Source organism: Mytilus californianus, unplaced genomic scaffold (genome assembly GCF_021869535.1).
Source record: "Mytilus californianus isolate M0D057914Y unplaced genomic scaffold, xbMytCali1.0.p SCAF_12, whole genome shotgun sequence".
Lineage (NCBI taxonomy): Eukaryota > Metazoa > Mollusca > Bivalvia > Mytilida > Mytilidae > Mytilus > Mytilus californianus.
Genome location: NW_026262604.1, coordinates 64,606,147 through 64,620,642, shown reverse-complemented (window position 1 = coordinate 64,620,642; position 14,496 = coordinate 64,606,147). Strand labels below are relative to the sequence as shown.

The 14,496-nt window shown below is 32.5% G+C and overlaps 1 protein-coding gene across 1 annotated transcript; it reads right to left on the bottom strand.

Annotated features, from left to right (window-relative positions):
• Window positions 1-466: 466 nt before the first annotated feature.
• On the bottom strand, window positions 467-14,123 carry LOC127722191 (procathepsin L-like). The gene is made up of 9 exons (XM_052229090.1): window positions 13,978-14,123; window positions 12,246-12,391; window positions 9,763-9,868; window positions 9,192-9,344; window positions 6,679-6,802; window positions 5,505-5,605; window positions 4,043-4,205; window positions 2,474-2,579; window positions 467-1,980 (listed from the first exon to the last, which is right to left on the bottom strand). Exons 1-9 carry the CDS (start codon window positions 13,981-13,983, stop codon window positions 1,881-1,883), a joined length of 1,005 nt encoding a protein of 334 aa, XP_052085050.1. The 5' UTR covers window positions 13,984-14,123; the 3' UTR covers window positions 467-1,880.
• Window positions 14,124-14,496: the final 373 nt, after the last annotated feature.

The following is a 14,496-nucleotide window of genomic DNA, read 5'->3' as shown; positions in this document are numbered from 1 at the left end:
CCGGAGAAAACCACCGACCTTCGGTAGGAAAATGAGCTCTATGATGAATGACTCACTTAGACTTTGAGATGTGCTTTTCCTTATGAATTGTTTTATGTGTGCAGGTAACACTAATGTGTCAGGAATTGATCCACCAGGTCCTTTTATTTCAATTACATGTGAGTACTTTATGTCAATAAAACCGTCTTTATTTTAGCGATTATTGACAGCAATCTGGTAATTGCATTGTGTAAAACTTTACTGTTGCTGTGATAACGTGTGCTAACAAAGAGCTGTCGGATGGTGCGTGATTGTAAATCTTAAACATGTAGCTCCAACTCTTGGTATTTGGGGAACAAATTAAATCCATCAATTTTGAAATCAAAAACTTTAGTAGTCCTCTATTAACAATATCATCAGAATTATTTCGAAATTTTGGTCAAAACCTTTCAGACAGGTATAACACAGCCATACAAAAATACAAAAATACCAAAACAAACAATTTTATTTTTCCTTTAATGATAAAACTATATAAATTGAAATTATAAAATGTTGAAGTGTCCTCACTTTCAAATACATGAATATATAGATAAAATACTTTTCAAACAAAACAGTATTATTCAAATGCAATTGTCTAATCCTCGTATATTAAACAAATATGTTATATTTATTCATTTACCGCCTATCGGTTTATCTTTTTTTTTGGGTCGGTTTGAAGATTTGTCTCATAAGAAACGTTAGTATTAGTTTTAATTGTTTTATATATATTATGTCGGGTCTTTTATAGATTACTATTCGGTATAAGTTTTGTTCATTTTTGAAGGTTGTACGGTGATCTGTAATTGTTGGTATATATTCTACATTATTTGGTCTGTGTTGTCTCATTAGTAATCATACCATAATCTTCTCATTTGTGTTCACGGTTAGCATATTTTGACCTTTTTACAATACAGACACATGGATATTGAAATATTAATGTAGTACCGCTTACAAAATCTTTCGGAAGTAGCAAACATGATAGACGGTAATCATAATACATATATAATGAAAAACACAGTAAATATATACAAATCTAATGTCACATGTACTCCGACCAATGTTTGGAATTGTTTGTTTTTGTATACCAAAATGTTGGAACAGTATAATTATTCTTTCCAAATTGATAAAAAACAGTTTTTATTGTGTTCACTTACATAGCATAAATAAACATTTTAAATTACCAGTTCAAAACGACACCAATCGTCCGTTTTAACAGTTCGTAAAGAAATGTCAACCATGGCCCGACGCTGACTCTCAAGGATTTAGAACATGACATATAGAATAGAGAATAGAAACGGGAAAGAGACAAAAACCCGACCATGCAGAGACCAAAGACCAAAAACAATAATGTATACTATTGCAACGAAATGGAAGTCACATAAAAACTACAAAAGATGCAAATCAACCAAAATTTGAAAACAAAACACACAAGACTAACAAAGGCTAGAGGTTCCCGACTTGGAACAGGTGCAAAAATGCGGCGGGGTTAAGCATGTTTTGTGAGATCTCAAGCCTTCCCATATACCTTTAGCCAATTTGGAATAACAAACACGCAGCAAAACGCACAGTACGACTTAGTTCAAAAGACGTCCGAGTCCGATTTTAGAATAAGTACAAGATGAAACTAAGCAAAATGACAATGATAAACTTATACATTTGTATTAACAAAGGACTACTATCAGTTACAGACATGCCAGCTACAGACTTCAATTCAACTGATTGAAAGATTATGTCTTCAACATATGAAAATCAAGCACAATATAAAATGATTTATAAACACACAGAAAGTTTAATATGCAATACAATGGTCCCAACGAGATGCTATTAAAGTTTAATTGGCGTCTGGTCCTCACAAGATGCTATTAAACGAGAGGGTACATGGCGTAAGACGCTATACCGCATTGGTTGTTTTTGTTCCTCGACATTTTGATATATCCATCAATTCCCCAGCTATCACTCCAGCTGAAAAAATATATATCATGTTTTTATCGTTGGTACTATGTTGCGACATTAATACTTCCCAATTTGATCAATTTGATCAATAAAATGAAATTTCAAAATTGTAACTCCCTGCAAGTTCACTGATCTGAAACTACAAATTTTGTATGAAATCAATCGATTATTGCAATACAATATATGTAAAATGCATTCGAAAGTCACATCATGGTTTTGGAATTAAAGGGCAAGGCTGAATACAACTTCCAAAGTATACCCTTCTACAACATTTAACACCTGACTTAATATCGAACTTTTTTTCTTTTTTTTTCAAATTTTAAAGTAATTATCATTTGTAAGAATACATTGTACATTCATTTCCGTTTACAATGTCTTTTCTATTTTCCTTGGTATTATGCTATAATAAAGTCCATCGACATAATATCGATTCTATACAAATGAAGTTGTGCAACTTTTTAATTGTACTTGTTATGGTTGTTGAAACATACACTTGTTTTACCTGTTTTTTACGAGCCAATAGTCTTGTCCATTCTCTACACCATATCCCACAATTAAAACTGCATGGTCAGTGAAAGTGGTATTACATCCTGGTTCGTTAAACACTCCTGTAATATAAGTAAACATCGGAGTAATGATTAAAGATTAATGGTAGATGGATATGAAAAACAAAGAAGACAATGAGCCAGCAAGCATATTGACAATAAAACTCAAGACACATACATAGGTCAAGATAAATTTGCAGCAATATACAGGTTTACATACAATATAGAGTATACAGTTATATTAAGCAATTTGTACATACATGTATGCTAAATCTCGTAGAAGTATTACATTTATCCTGCAATCGACCTTTCTACTATACTAATACAGGTGTACAGATAACACGAAGCTATATACGTATACTAGACGTATATAGTCTCCTGGTATCCTGCTTCTGTTGCGAGCGAACGGTACTGTCAAATTACTGTTTACTTCACAGTTCAATGTGGGGTCCTCATTGCGGTCCGCGTTTAAGTCATGTCGATTTCTTTCAAACACAAATTCAACGATTGGGATGGGAAAACAATGTACAAATTTAATTGCAGGATAAAGACAAAAACTGTTTAGTGTCTTTAAATATCAGCTGTATGTTTACTCGGCTCGAAACAGGAGTAATAGCTCGTTGAAGCTCGCATTACACCTGTTTCTTAGCCTCGTACAAATACAGCTGATATTTAAAGACAATAAACAGTTATTATATATGTATTACAAATATGCGAATCACTATTTGTTACCTATATTAAAAAAGGAGATGTGGTATGATTGCCAATGAGACGACTAACCACAAAAGTTTAAATGAAGTTAATGTAAGCAACTATCGGCAACCGTACAGCCTTAAACAATGAGAAAAACCCATCCCATATAGTCGGCTATAAAAGGCCCCGACATGAAAAATATGAAACAATGCAATTGCGACATCTAACGGCCTAATTTAAAACAAAACAATTTACAAATGACAAATATGACTGACATGAACCAACGACAACCACTGAATTACAGGTTCCTGACTTGGGACAGGCACATACAGAATGTGGCGGGGATAAACATGTTTGAAGGCACAAACCCTCGCCTAACCTCGGACAGTAGTATAACAGTACGAAATAAGAACAAACTATTAAAATCAGCTGAAAGGGTATTAGCTCATCCGATTGACACAAGCAGAAAAAAACATCTACCAAATACAAAAACCGGGGGTGGCTGGGTATTTATACATCCCTCAAAATCAAATAAAAAGACCCATTGTACAGATCTTCGAGTACTCGCAGTTACTGACAGCTAGTTCAAAGCAAATAACAACTGATAAACAAACATCATGTAATCAAGACAATAAAAAATCAGTTCACATACAACAACCAAAGGCTGTAGTGCAAAAGACGTCATTAAAAGTCAGAGAAACACATGACCTTAACATATTAATATATTAATAAAATTATTTTAGATTATTTGAAGTTTTCTTCTAGACAGCTCTGAAATAGTTTTGAACTAAATTGTTTTGCTTTTTAATTGTGTTTGTGTTTTAAGAACCTACCGCTCTTGTAAAGTTGAAATTTGTGATCAGCGTCAATCGCTACTGATATTGGACCGACTGTTGCTACGGCAGATTGTAATGCCTGTTCATCCCCCTTCTTTATGATAGTAAATCCTGTAACTGTAGCTCCGACATCGGATTTTTGAAATCTGCAGCTACCATTCTAATACATAGGGAGAAACAATGAATTGAAATTACATGAACCAGAATGGAAATAAAATTGAGAATGGAAATGGGGAATGTGTCAAAGAGACAACAACCCGAACATAAAACAGACAACAGCACAAGGTCACCAACAGGTCTTCAACGCAGCGAGAAATTCCCGCACCCGGAGGCGTCCTTCAGCTGGCCCCTAAACAAATATATATACTAGCCCAGTGATAATGAACGCCACACTAAACTCCAAATTGTACACAAGAAACTAAAATTAAAAATAATACAAGACTAACAAAGGCTAGAGGCTCCTGACTTGGGACAGGCGCAAAAATGCGGCGGGGTTAAACATGTTTATGAGATCTCAACCCTCCCCCACGTTTTTTAATCCTTTAAGGCTTAGTTAACAGTTTGGATATACTTTTGAAATTGATTAAAATTTTCAGTGTTCATAAAACCATGCTTTGTAGACGAAACTCCTCCTACATGTTTCTACAGGAATGCTTTGAATGCGTATATTGTTAATTCCGAATATGAAAAAAAATGCTTTTTGGTAAGAAATCCTGGCCCATTGACAAATACATGAGTTATACCTTTTGCACATGTACGTGTTAACATTCAGAATTAAGTTTTCTTTCTAAAATCCGGTTCCCCGGTAGATGAATTGTCTAAGTAGTTCATTTACAGGATCACTAGCCTGTCAATTTGTAGGTTGTAAGTTCGAACGCAATTCGAGACAAGCGTGTTTGACTCCAATTTAAATTAAGTATTATTTTCAGTTTTCTTGACGAAGTTTGGTGGTTTTCACCGGATACTCCGGTTCCTCTATCAATACAAACTGGCCACCGTGATATAGCCAATAATGCGGAAAGTGGCGTTAAACATCTACTATTAATTAATCATTCATGAAACCTTGGAGGCTGATGAAATTTCCTTTACTCATTAATAATATAAATGTAGATTTCATACCATAAATATTTGTGGCTTAGAAAAAGTAGAAGTTTGACATGTGTCCTATTCCGCAGTCATATCTTGTTAATATACCTAAAATGCTAACAAGTTGTTACAGATTCCTAGTCTGCATATGATCACAGAAACAACATATTTGAATACCTTGCTATAGATTGCTATAATTTTTTGTTAAAGATCAGTACAATTAATAACTTGTTTCTGTTGGCTAGCATGCATTTCGATCGAAAGCAGAGTTTTAAAAGAAGTAAAAAAAAACAAACAAAACAAACAAACAAAAACAAAACATACACACAATAAAGAAAAAAGGAAGAAGAAGGTTGTATAATGATATAGTTACCCGGCCTTCATAAGGGTAGGATGATTCTGTATCTATTCCATTATTGTTTTTAATGTATTGGTATGCCTTGAACACAAACCCTCCATTACAACCACCATTTCCTTTAAATAAAAGAGGATATAAGCTATACAATTTTATCAACTACTCACTTTAAATAAATTACCATATATATTGTCCATTACAAAAGTCTCTCGACTTTGGGCAGTATCTAAAATGAAGATTGACAAGAGAAGCGACTTTGTTTATAAATAAGATTTACAAGCCCAACACTAGGGTCTTGTTTCTAGGGAGACACGGGTCTGGAAAAATGCCTACTATTCATAAGTTAAAAAAAAGAGGCGAATGATACCAAATGGACATTCAAACTCATCAGTCGAAAATTAACTGACAACGCCATGGCAATAAAAAAAAGGGAAAAAGATCAAAAGACAAAGAACAATATACAGAACACAACATAGAACACTAAACACTGAGCAACACGAACCCAACCAAAAACCGGGGTTGATCTCAGGTGCTCCGGAAGGGTAAGCAGATCCTACTACACATGTGGCACCCGTCGTATCTTGTCTCGTCTCAGGAGCATACCGAGCGCAGTTATCACATCAATAACGCGTATTGAATGGGCGTTTGCACATAGTTCTATTTTGAGGGTCTCCCGTTTATCATGGAAAATCAACTGAAAACAAAAAGCAAAGTGTAAAATATGTCCCATCACCTAATGTAAATACAGTATACATATGACTGAAAAGTGTTATACATAGGTCAACTATAACTTAGTCTGCTTATCTGTTTTGAATTGACGCTGTGGAAAAAAATGTGAAATAACTACAGAAGGAGGCATGCTGTGCATTTGATTGTTTGCTTTACATATGGTTGGAAGTGTCTCATGCTTATCTATTATGAGATCAATTACAATTTTTATCGTCACTGAAATGAAGGTATGATAAATAATGTTAGAAATGTTGACTTTTTACAAACATGTGGAAAGATTTCTCTCTCTTTTCATTAAAATCATAGTAAAAAAAAAGAGTTTTATTAACCCTACAGATCTATACATGTGTAAATCTCAACATGGTTTAATTAATACTAGTCTTCATTTTGTTAACTATAGTCTGTGTGTTCGCTATTTAAGTGACCGTGGACCTGTGTAATTACAAATATGCCTGATGCTTACCATACTTAAAAGTACAATCCACAAGGTTCTGTTCTGATAAAGAAACCAACTTTCCTGTTTTTCTGAAATGTTGACCTTCCAGGGCACCAGTCGATGAAAATGACCAGCATGATCCACATAGTCCCTGAATAAAGGAAAGATTTATACAGATTGTTTATATTAGGTGTATGATTTTTTTTATTAGTTGTTATTAGCTTTGAACTAGCTGTCAGTAACTGCGAGTACTCTCAGATCTGTACTTAGTGTCTTTTTGTTGTGAGGATGTATACGTACCCGTCCTCGTCCACTTTGTGCTTTTGTTAGATGTATTTCTATTTGTATTCATCTGATGAGTTAAGCCTTTTTCAACTGACTTGTATAGTTTGTTCTTATGTTGTACATGTACTGTTACAACACTGTCCCAGGTTAGGGGAAGGGTTGGCGCCTTCAAACGAGTTTAACACCGCCACATTCTGTATGTGCCTATCCCAAGTCAGGAGCCTGTAATTCAGTGGTTGTCGTTTGTTGCTGTGTAACATAGTTGTTTTTCGTTCCTTATTCTGTACATAAATTAGGCCGTTAGTTTTCTCGTTTGAATTGTTTTACATTCGTCATTTGGGGCCTTTTAAAGCTGACTATGCGGTATGGGCTTTGCTCATTGTTGAAGGCCGTACGGTGACCTATAGTTGGTAAATTCTGTGTCATTTGCTCACTTTTGGAGAGTTGTCTCATTGGCAATCATACTGCATCTTCTTATTTTTATATTTACACCGTATGACCCCCATCGTAAGATTTTTATCGACATAACATCTGTCCTTCAAACAACTTCCTCAACCTTAGAAAATACTTTTTTGCATCAATTTGGTGATATTACTTATGGTAAAAACGTGAAATGTAATTAAAGCCAAACCCAAAGTTATCTTTAAATATATCTTGCGACAATTTCTAACAAAAAATTCAATAGATAATCAAAAATAATTATATGATATATTTTCATTTGTCCGCCAGGGTTTTTTCTAAAATCTAATACTTTCATTTATTACGGATGATATAACTTATCCGTTAGATACTAGTACACATTTTAATTCAAAATCAATGCACCTGCAAAAATGTCATACATTGACTCACGATAAAATGTAAGAACTATATTCAATAAACGTTTTGCTGGAAAAAATGACATCTGACGCACCTACCACGTTTCAAATCCTTTGAATAATTATTTATCGAGATCGGCATGTATTTTTGTTTTATTTAAGAAGGAGTTAATTGTTTAATCATGTTAATAGCAAACGTATAGTGGTGTGCGAGAAACTACGAAGAAAGAATAAGCAGAAAACGTCTGTGTTGTGTCCCCATGATATTTGCCACAATACACAAAGCGCACGTTAAGGTACTTGAAAAATGTTCTTTCTAATGCTTATAGATTTTACTTTTCTTAACGTTAGAAAAAAAAACCAAAAACAAAAACAAACACAAACACCTTTTATCTCACACTCTAAACATATATTGTTATCAAGATTTTATTTTGTATGCAATATTGGGTTTCTAAAGATACATTTTATTCTTAAGTTGCATTTTGTAACCGGAAAACTGATACTGATAAAGGATTTTTGTATTAACCTATGATTTACTTAGACGTATCTACATTTAAAATCGTTTAATGATATATTAGAAAAGTGCTTTTTGACTAATTTTTAGCTGATGCAATATGGTATATTACTCGGAACAACACTCCTTAATATCAATGCAATAACCCATTTAATCGGAACAACACTCCTTAATATCAGTGCAATAACCCATTTAATTGGAACTACACTCCTTAATATCAGTGCAATAACACATTTATTCGGAACAACACTCCTTAATATCAGTGCAATAATCCATGAAATCAGAACAACACTTCTTAATATCAGTGCAATACCCCATTTAATCCGAAGAACACTCCTGAATATCAGTGCAATAACCCAATTTTTCGGGACATCACTCCTTATTATCAGTGCAATAACACATTTAATCGGAACAACACTCCTTAATATCAGTGCAATACCCCATTTACTCGGACCAACACTCCTTATTATTCGCGCAATAACCCATTTAAAATCGGAACAAAACTCATTAATATCAGTGCAATAACTCATTTACTCAGAACAATACTCTTTAAAATCAGTGCAATAACGCATTTACTCGGAATAACACTCCATAATATCAGTGCAATAACCCATTTAAAATCGAAACAACACTCCTTAATATCAATACACTAACCCATTTACTCGGAACTACACTCCCTAATATCAATGCAATAACCCATTTACTCGGAATAACATCCATAATATCAGTGCAATAACCCATTTAAAACCGGAACAACACTCTTTAATATCAGTGCAATAACCCATTAATCTGAACAACACTTCTTATCAGCTCTATTGTTTGCTTTCATGCGTTTAGGATAATTGACATTTAGGTTTAAGAAAGGTTTCAGGAAAAGGAAAACGACAAACACGTAAACAAGTCTGATATAGGAAAATTATACTGACCTGATCTTTTACTGGAGTAACATAGCCTTGTTGTCGCCAGTCAATTTTATCGGGAAGTTTGACATTGTTTGGATGCAGATATGTAGAGCTGTAATTTATGACATCGTTCGCCATTTTGTATCCTTTCATTTTTTGAGTCACTTCTGCCTCTGACTGAAATTGAAAAATACAAGTTGACATTATGTTTTTGTTAAACAAGATGCTTTGAATGCAATAGACGGTCGTATTGTCATCAATACTCAATGTATAGTAACTGACAAAAAATTAACGCATAGGCCATAGAATAATAGTCTTTTCAAAACACTTTGTTTTTTAAAACTTAATTTGATGTTGTTGTTTCTTTTCGATTTATTAGAAGCTACGTTCTTTTCTATATTTGGAATAATCAATGATTACGACGAAACATGTCTTGTAATTTTTCTAAATGACAAATTCAACACATAACGTGTTTAGCACTAGTCGATTTTTGTGTTTTTTCCATGTAGGAAAAACTTGTCGATTAAAAAACATATTTTCTGACTTAATCAAAATTTGTATTTCACTTTAAATTTGGCGTTTATAAATCACTTACCAAGTCAGCAAAATGGTTAATTCCAAGCCAGTAACTATGTTCTCCACGATCTGCTGCCATATTGTGATGCTCGATAAAACGGACATTGTCTTCCCAGATCACTCGTCTAAAAACATTTTTCTGTTAATGTTAATTAATTATTTGCCAATTTGACTGGAGACATATTTTTTTAATTTGTGCACTATTTGCACGGCCAAACACACATAAATTATACGGAACATTTCTGTCCCGATCGGGAGTGACAAAAAATACAAATACAAAACAAAAAAGAAGAGATATGGGATAAAAATTCAACTTAGCTATACAAAGACCCAAATATATAATCTGTATCACGAGCACATGATACGCCTTTCTCTTCTGTTTCGATCGTTATAATCTCCAAACTCCTAAATTGACAAATGGAATACTCATCAAATATGAAAACGATATAGCTTACAATGGTTGTAATAAATGGCTTTTAATGACATTAAATGAACAATATCACACTTCGTACAATACACACGAACAACTGTTTATATATCAAGAAAAAAATTAATTCTTATCAATATATGTATGGAATGAACATGTGGCAATTTATATCCTTAAAGTTTATGATCATAGATGACGAACAATAAATAAAACATTAAGAAAGAGTGACCCTACTATAGTATGTTGCCACCTATTGGAAGTCTTTCGTTTACCCTTAATTGTGTGTCTTCCATTTATTCAAAGCAACGTGTATCGTGTATTGCTTCGTTAAAGCAAATTGCATAGTTACCAATTGTATTATCATGTTTTAAGTATAAATGTGAATAAAATGGACATAAAAACACACACCCACGTTCGTTTAGATCTATAAAGAGGTAAAACTCCTAACTATCCTACTGTCTGTCGATACATTTATTTTTGGCATTGCACTAGTCATGTCTTCCTTGACTGTCCATGACGTTAAAATACTAAATCCCTGGGATGTGTTTTAGTTGATTTTAGTCTCTGATGCATGATTTTTTATTATTAATTGTTTTGGCTTTTAACTAGCTGTCAGTAACTGCGAGTACTCTCAAATCGTACTTTCTTGTTTATTTGACCTGTTGATACTAATTGTATTGCTTTTTTGTTATTTAATGTTATTCAGGGTTATATCTGGTCTATATACCAGCTTTGATAAGTGTTTGGTATAACTATAAATTTTCACTTCGTACTATGAACATCAAAATTATTTATTTTGTAATAATATTTCCTTTCTCTATTGGTACTGTACACGTGTACCTAACAACAAAATTATTTTCATTTACCTGTGTTTAAAGTTATTGCAAATGGATGGTATTTTTGTTCGAGCATATTGTTTTTCTTTAATTGTTTAACATTTCTTACCGATATAACATGTTACTTTTATTATTCTTCCCTTAGTTTATTTATTTTGTATTCAAAATTATTTTTTTTGTAAAAATATTTCCTTTCTCTATTGGTACTGTACAGGTATACCTAACAACAAAATTATTTTCATTTACCTGTGTTTAAAGTTATTGCAAATGGATGGTATTTTTGTTCGAGCATATTGTTTTTCTTTAATTGTTTTACATTTCTTACCGATATAACATGTTACTTTTATTATTCTTCCCTTAGTTTATTTATTTTGTATTTACATTGTATCATAGGTCAAATTTATTTGTTCAGTGTATGTTCAATGGTGTTAATATGTCCTTTGATTGAGTTAAGCTATTTCAGTTGATATTTTATAGTGTGTCTTTCTATGTTGTGATGTTACACTATTGTTTCAGAAAAAGGATGAAGGTTTGGTACCATTACAACGTTTAAACCCGCTGCATTTGTTTGCACCTGTCCTAAGTCAGGAATCTGATGTTCAGTAGTTGTCGTTTGTTGATGTGGTTCATAAGTGTTTCTTGTTTCTCGTTTTTTATATAGATTAGACCGTTGGTTTTCCCGTTTGAATGGTTTTACACTAGTAATTTTTTGGGGCCCTTTATAGCTTACTGTTCGGTGTGAGCCAAGGCTCCGTGTTGAAGACCGTACTGTGACCTATAATGGTTTACTTTTATAAATTTTGACTTGGATGGAGAGTTGTCTCATTGGCACTCATACCACATCTTCTTATATCTATTGGTTAATGATAATTTGGTCGTAAACACAATCCCGTCTTTCCTTTTCCAGAATGTAACCTACCGAATTAGACTCATCACCGTGTTTGTACTTACATGAGCAACACGACGGGTGTCACATATGAAGCATGATATGTGTACCCTTCCATAACACCTAAGATCACCCCATGTTTTTGTCGGTGTACGTATTACTCAGTCTTTTTTATGTAGTGTTTTGTATACTGTTGTTTTTCTTTTGGTCTTTTTTTTTCCAATGGCGTTGTAGGTTTATTTTCGACTTATAAGTTTAAATGTCCCTTTGGTATCTTTCGCCTCTCTTTTTGGCATGTTAGAAATATCAAATGCAACACTATATTATGAATATTCGAAACACTGAAAGCTTACCGTCGCAATTCTTCATTGTCATCCTTATATATTTTATTATATGATTTCTTGTAGAGGCTCCATTCATTGTTCAGACGAAAAGATGTAAATTTCAGGGAAATAGATAATATATTGCCAAAAAACAAAGTAGACAGAATAACGTGAATCTGAAATATAAAACTTGAAATTGGTAATGGAAAAAAAAAAAAAAAAAAAAAAAGAAAAGAACAAAAAAGAGGTAAAGGTCTTTTTGAAATTTCTAAAAATACTAGAATTGACACAATTAAATGTATGTAAAAATGGATTTTAACAAAATATTTGTTAAGATCTTTCGAAGCCTTTATTGTTTAAATGAATTAAAATACACATATATAAATAAAGGTAGCCTATAATAGTTTATTGTGTAAATTCGTAATATGCATGATAGAAGTTCAATCCGCTATATTAAATTTGCATAATATAAAATAAAAAATAAATAAATAAGTATTTTATTATAGTGTCACATATTTGATCAAACAATATATATATACAACAATTCATAATCAAGCCTTAGAATAGACTTATGAGACACTTTAAAACATATCAAACAACTGTACATTTATATAAAAAAAAAGTGAGGATTTATTTATATATATCCTTATAAAATTCCAAAATAATTACTGGTTTATCACATTATGTAATCTGCTTTTTAAATATAGGAAAGTCGAACGATTGTTTGAAATTTGCTTTGACTACAATGAAATGCACTTATATAATACCGTGACGGTTTATTTTATGAAACAAGTCAGCGCTCCCATTTAAATCAATTTCAGTTAGATAAAATAAAACAGTTACTGTATTTATACATGCTGATATGCAAATGAATATGTATGAAAATACAGAGAGAATACATACAAACATAAGATGTGTAATGATTATCAATGCGACCACTATATATCGTAGACTTAATGACGTTAATTAATGCAACTTTAGGTAACCGTACGGCCTTCAACAATAGGAAAAACCCATACTGTACAGTAAGCTATTTAATGTCAAAACATGAAATAATATTAAACAAGTCAAACGAGAAAATAAAAAGTCTGATTTGTGTTAAAAATAATAACGAAAAACAAATATGACAGCAATAGCTGAATAACAAGTTGACAAACTTTGATGTACAAAAGCTACAAAAATAATTTGGTTAAGTACAGTTATTACATATAATTAGAGCTAATATCAAGGTGTTAATGGACGCCACACAAATATACGCCGGTGTCATATTCATGTAGTAACATTTATAAGATACTGAACACGGTCCAAATATCCTAAACCTAATATATATATATATATCAATTAAGAGAACTGTTCGCTGAGTATTTAGGCAATGAATCATTAGTTTTAATGTATTCTCTCTGTATTTTCATACACATTCATTTTCATATCAGCATGAATAAATACAATTTTGTATTTTATTCTATTTAAGCTAAGTTGATTTAAATTGGAACGCTGACATGTTTCATAATCAAATGTTTTGATTACGTCTGATTTTGTCAGTTTTTATGGATTTCCCATATTTTAATTAACTTTTGAGTCTATTTTTGTTTTTCTATCCTACAACCTAGTTAATCATTGCAGTCTTATAGATTAGAAACAAACTGTATGATATACATTTCACTAAATAGAAGCAAGCAAAATAACAGAAGCCGTCAACGGGGCGTGGAAACTAAAGTCGCAAAATTGCAGAATTTATTTTTGCATTATATTCAATACGTACTTGCATTTTATCACAGTAACTGCAGTTTCAATGAAATAAATCCAGCATTAAAATCATTTAAAGCAGGAAGTACTATGTTGAGTGTCACTTCTCGCGTGATCCATTCGACTTCCTAGTTAAAATGAACTTGAAATACCTGAACTTAGAATTAAACAATACTTCCTTTTATAAATCTATATTTGGGATACATTTGGTAAACAGGTTGATTTATTCATGACATCAAAAGCCCTTGTACAAGTTATTACGTTATGGAAATATAAAGTTCATACGGTATGTTATTACGGAGACGATTGTGTCTAAACAAATAAATTGATTGTTTAATTGTCATTTAATGAACGTCTCAATCGCAAATGTTTGATGCAATGTTAAGGTGAGAAAATGTTAACTTATTATACCATAGGTATAATCTGCAAGGTATGGGTCAACATGAAAGACGGAAAATGAGAATGGCTACGATGGAATGAATTTGGCCTAACACATCGAACTTCCGATTATAATATTTTAAAACCAGGTTTAATC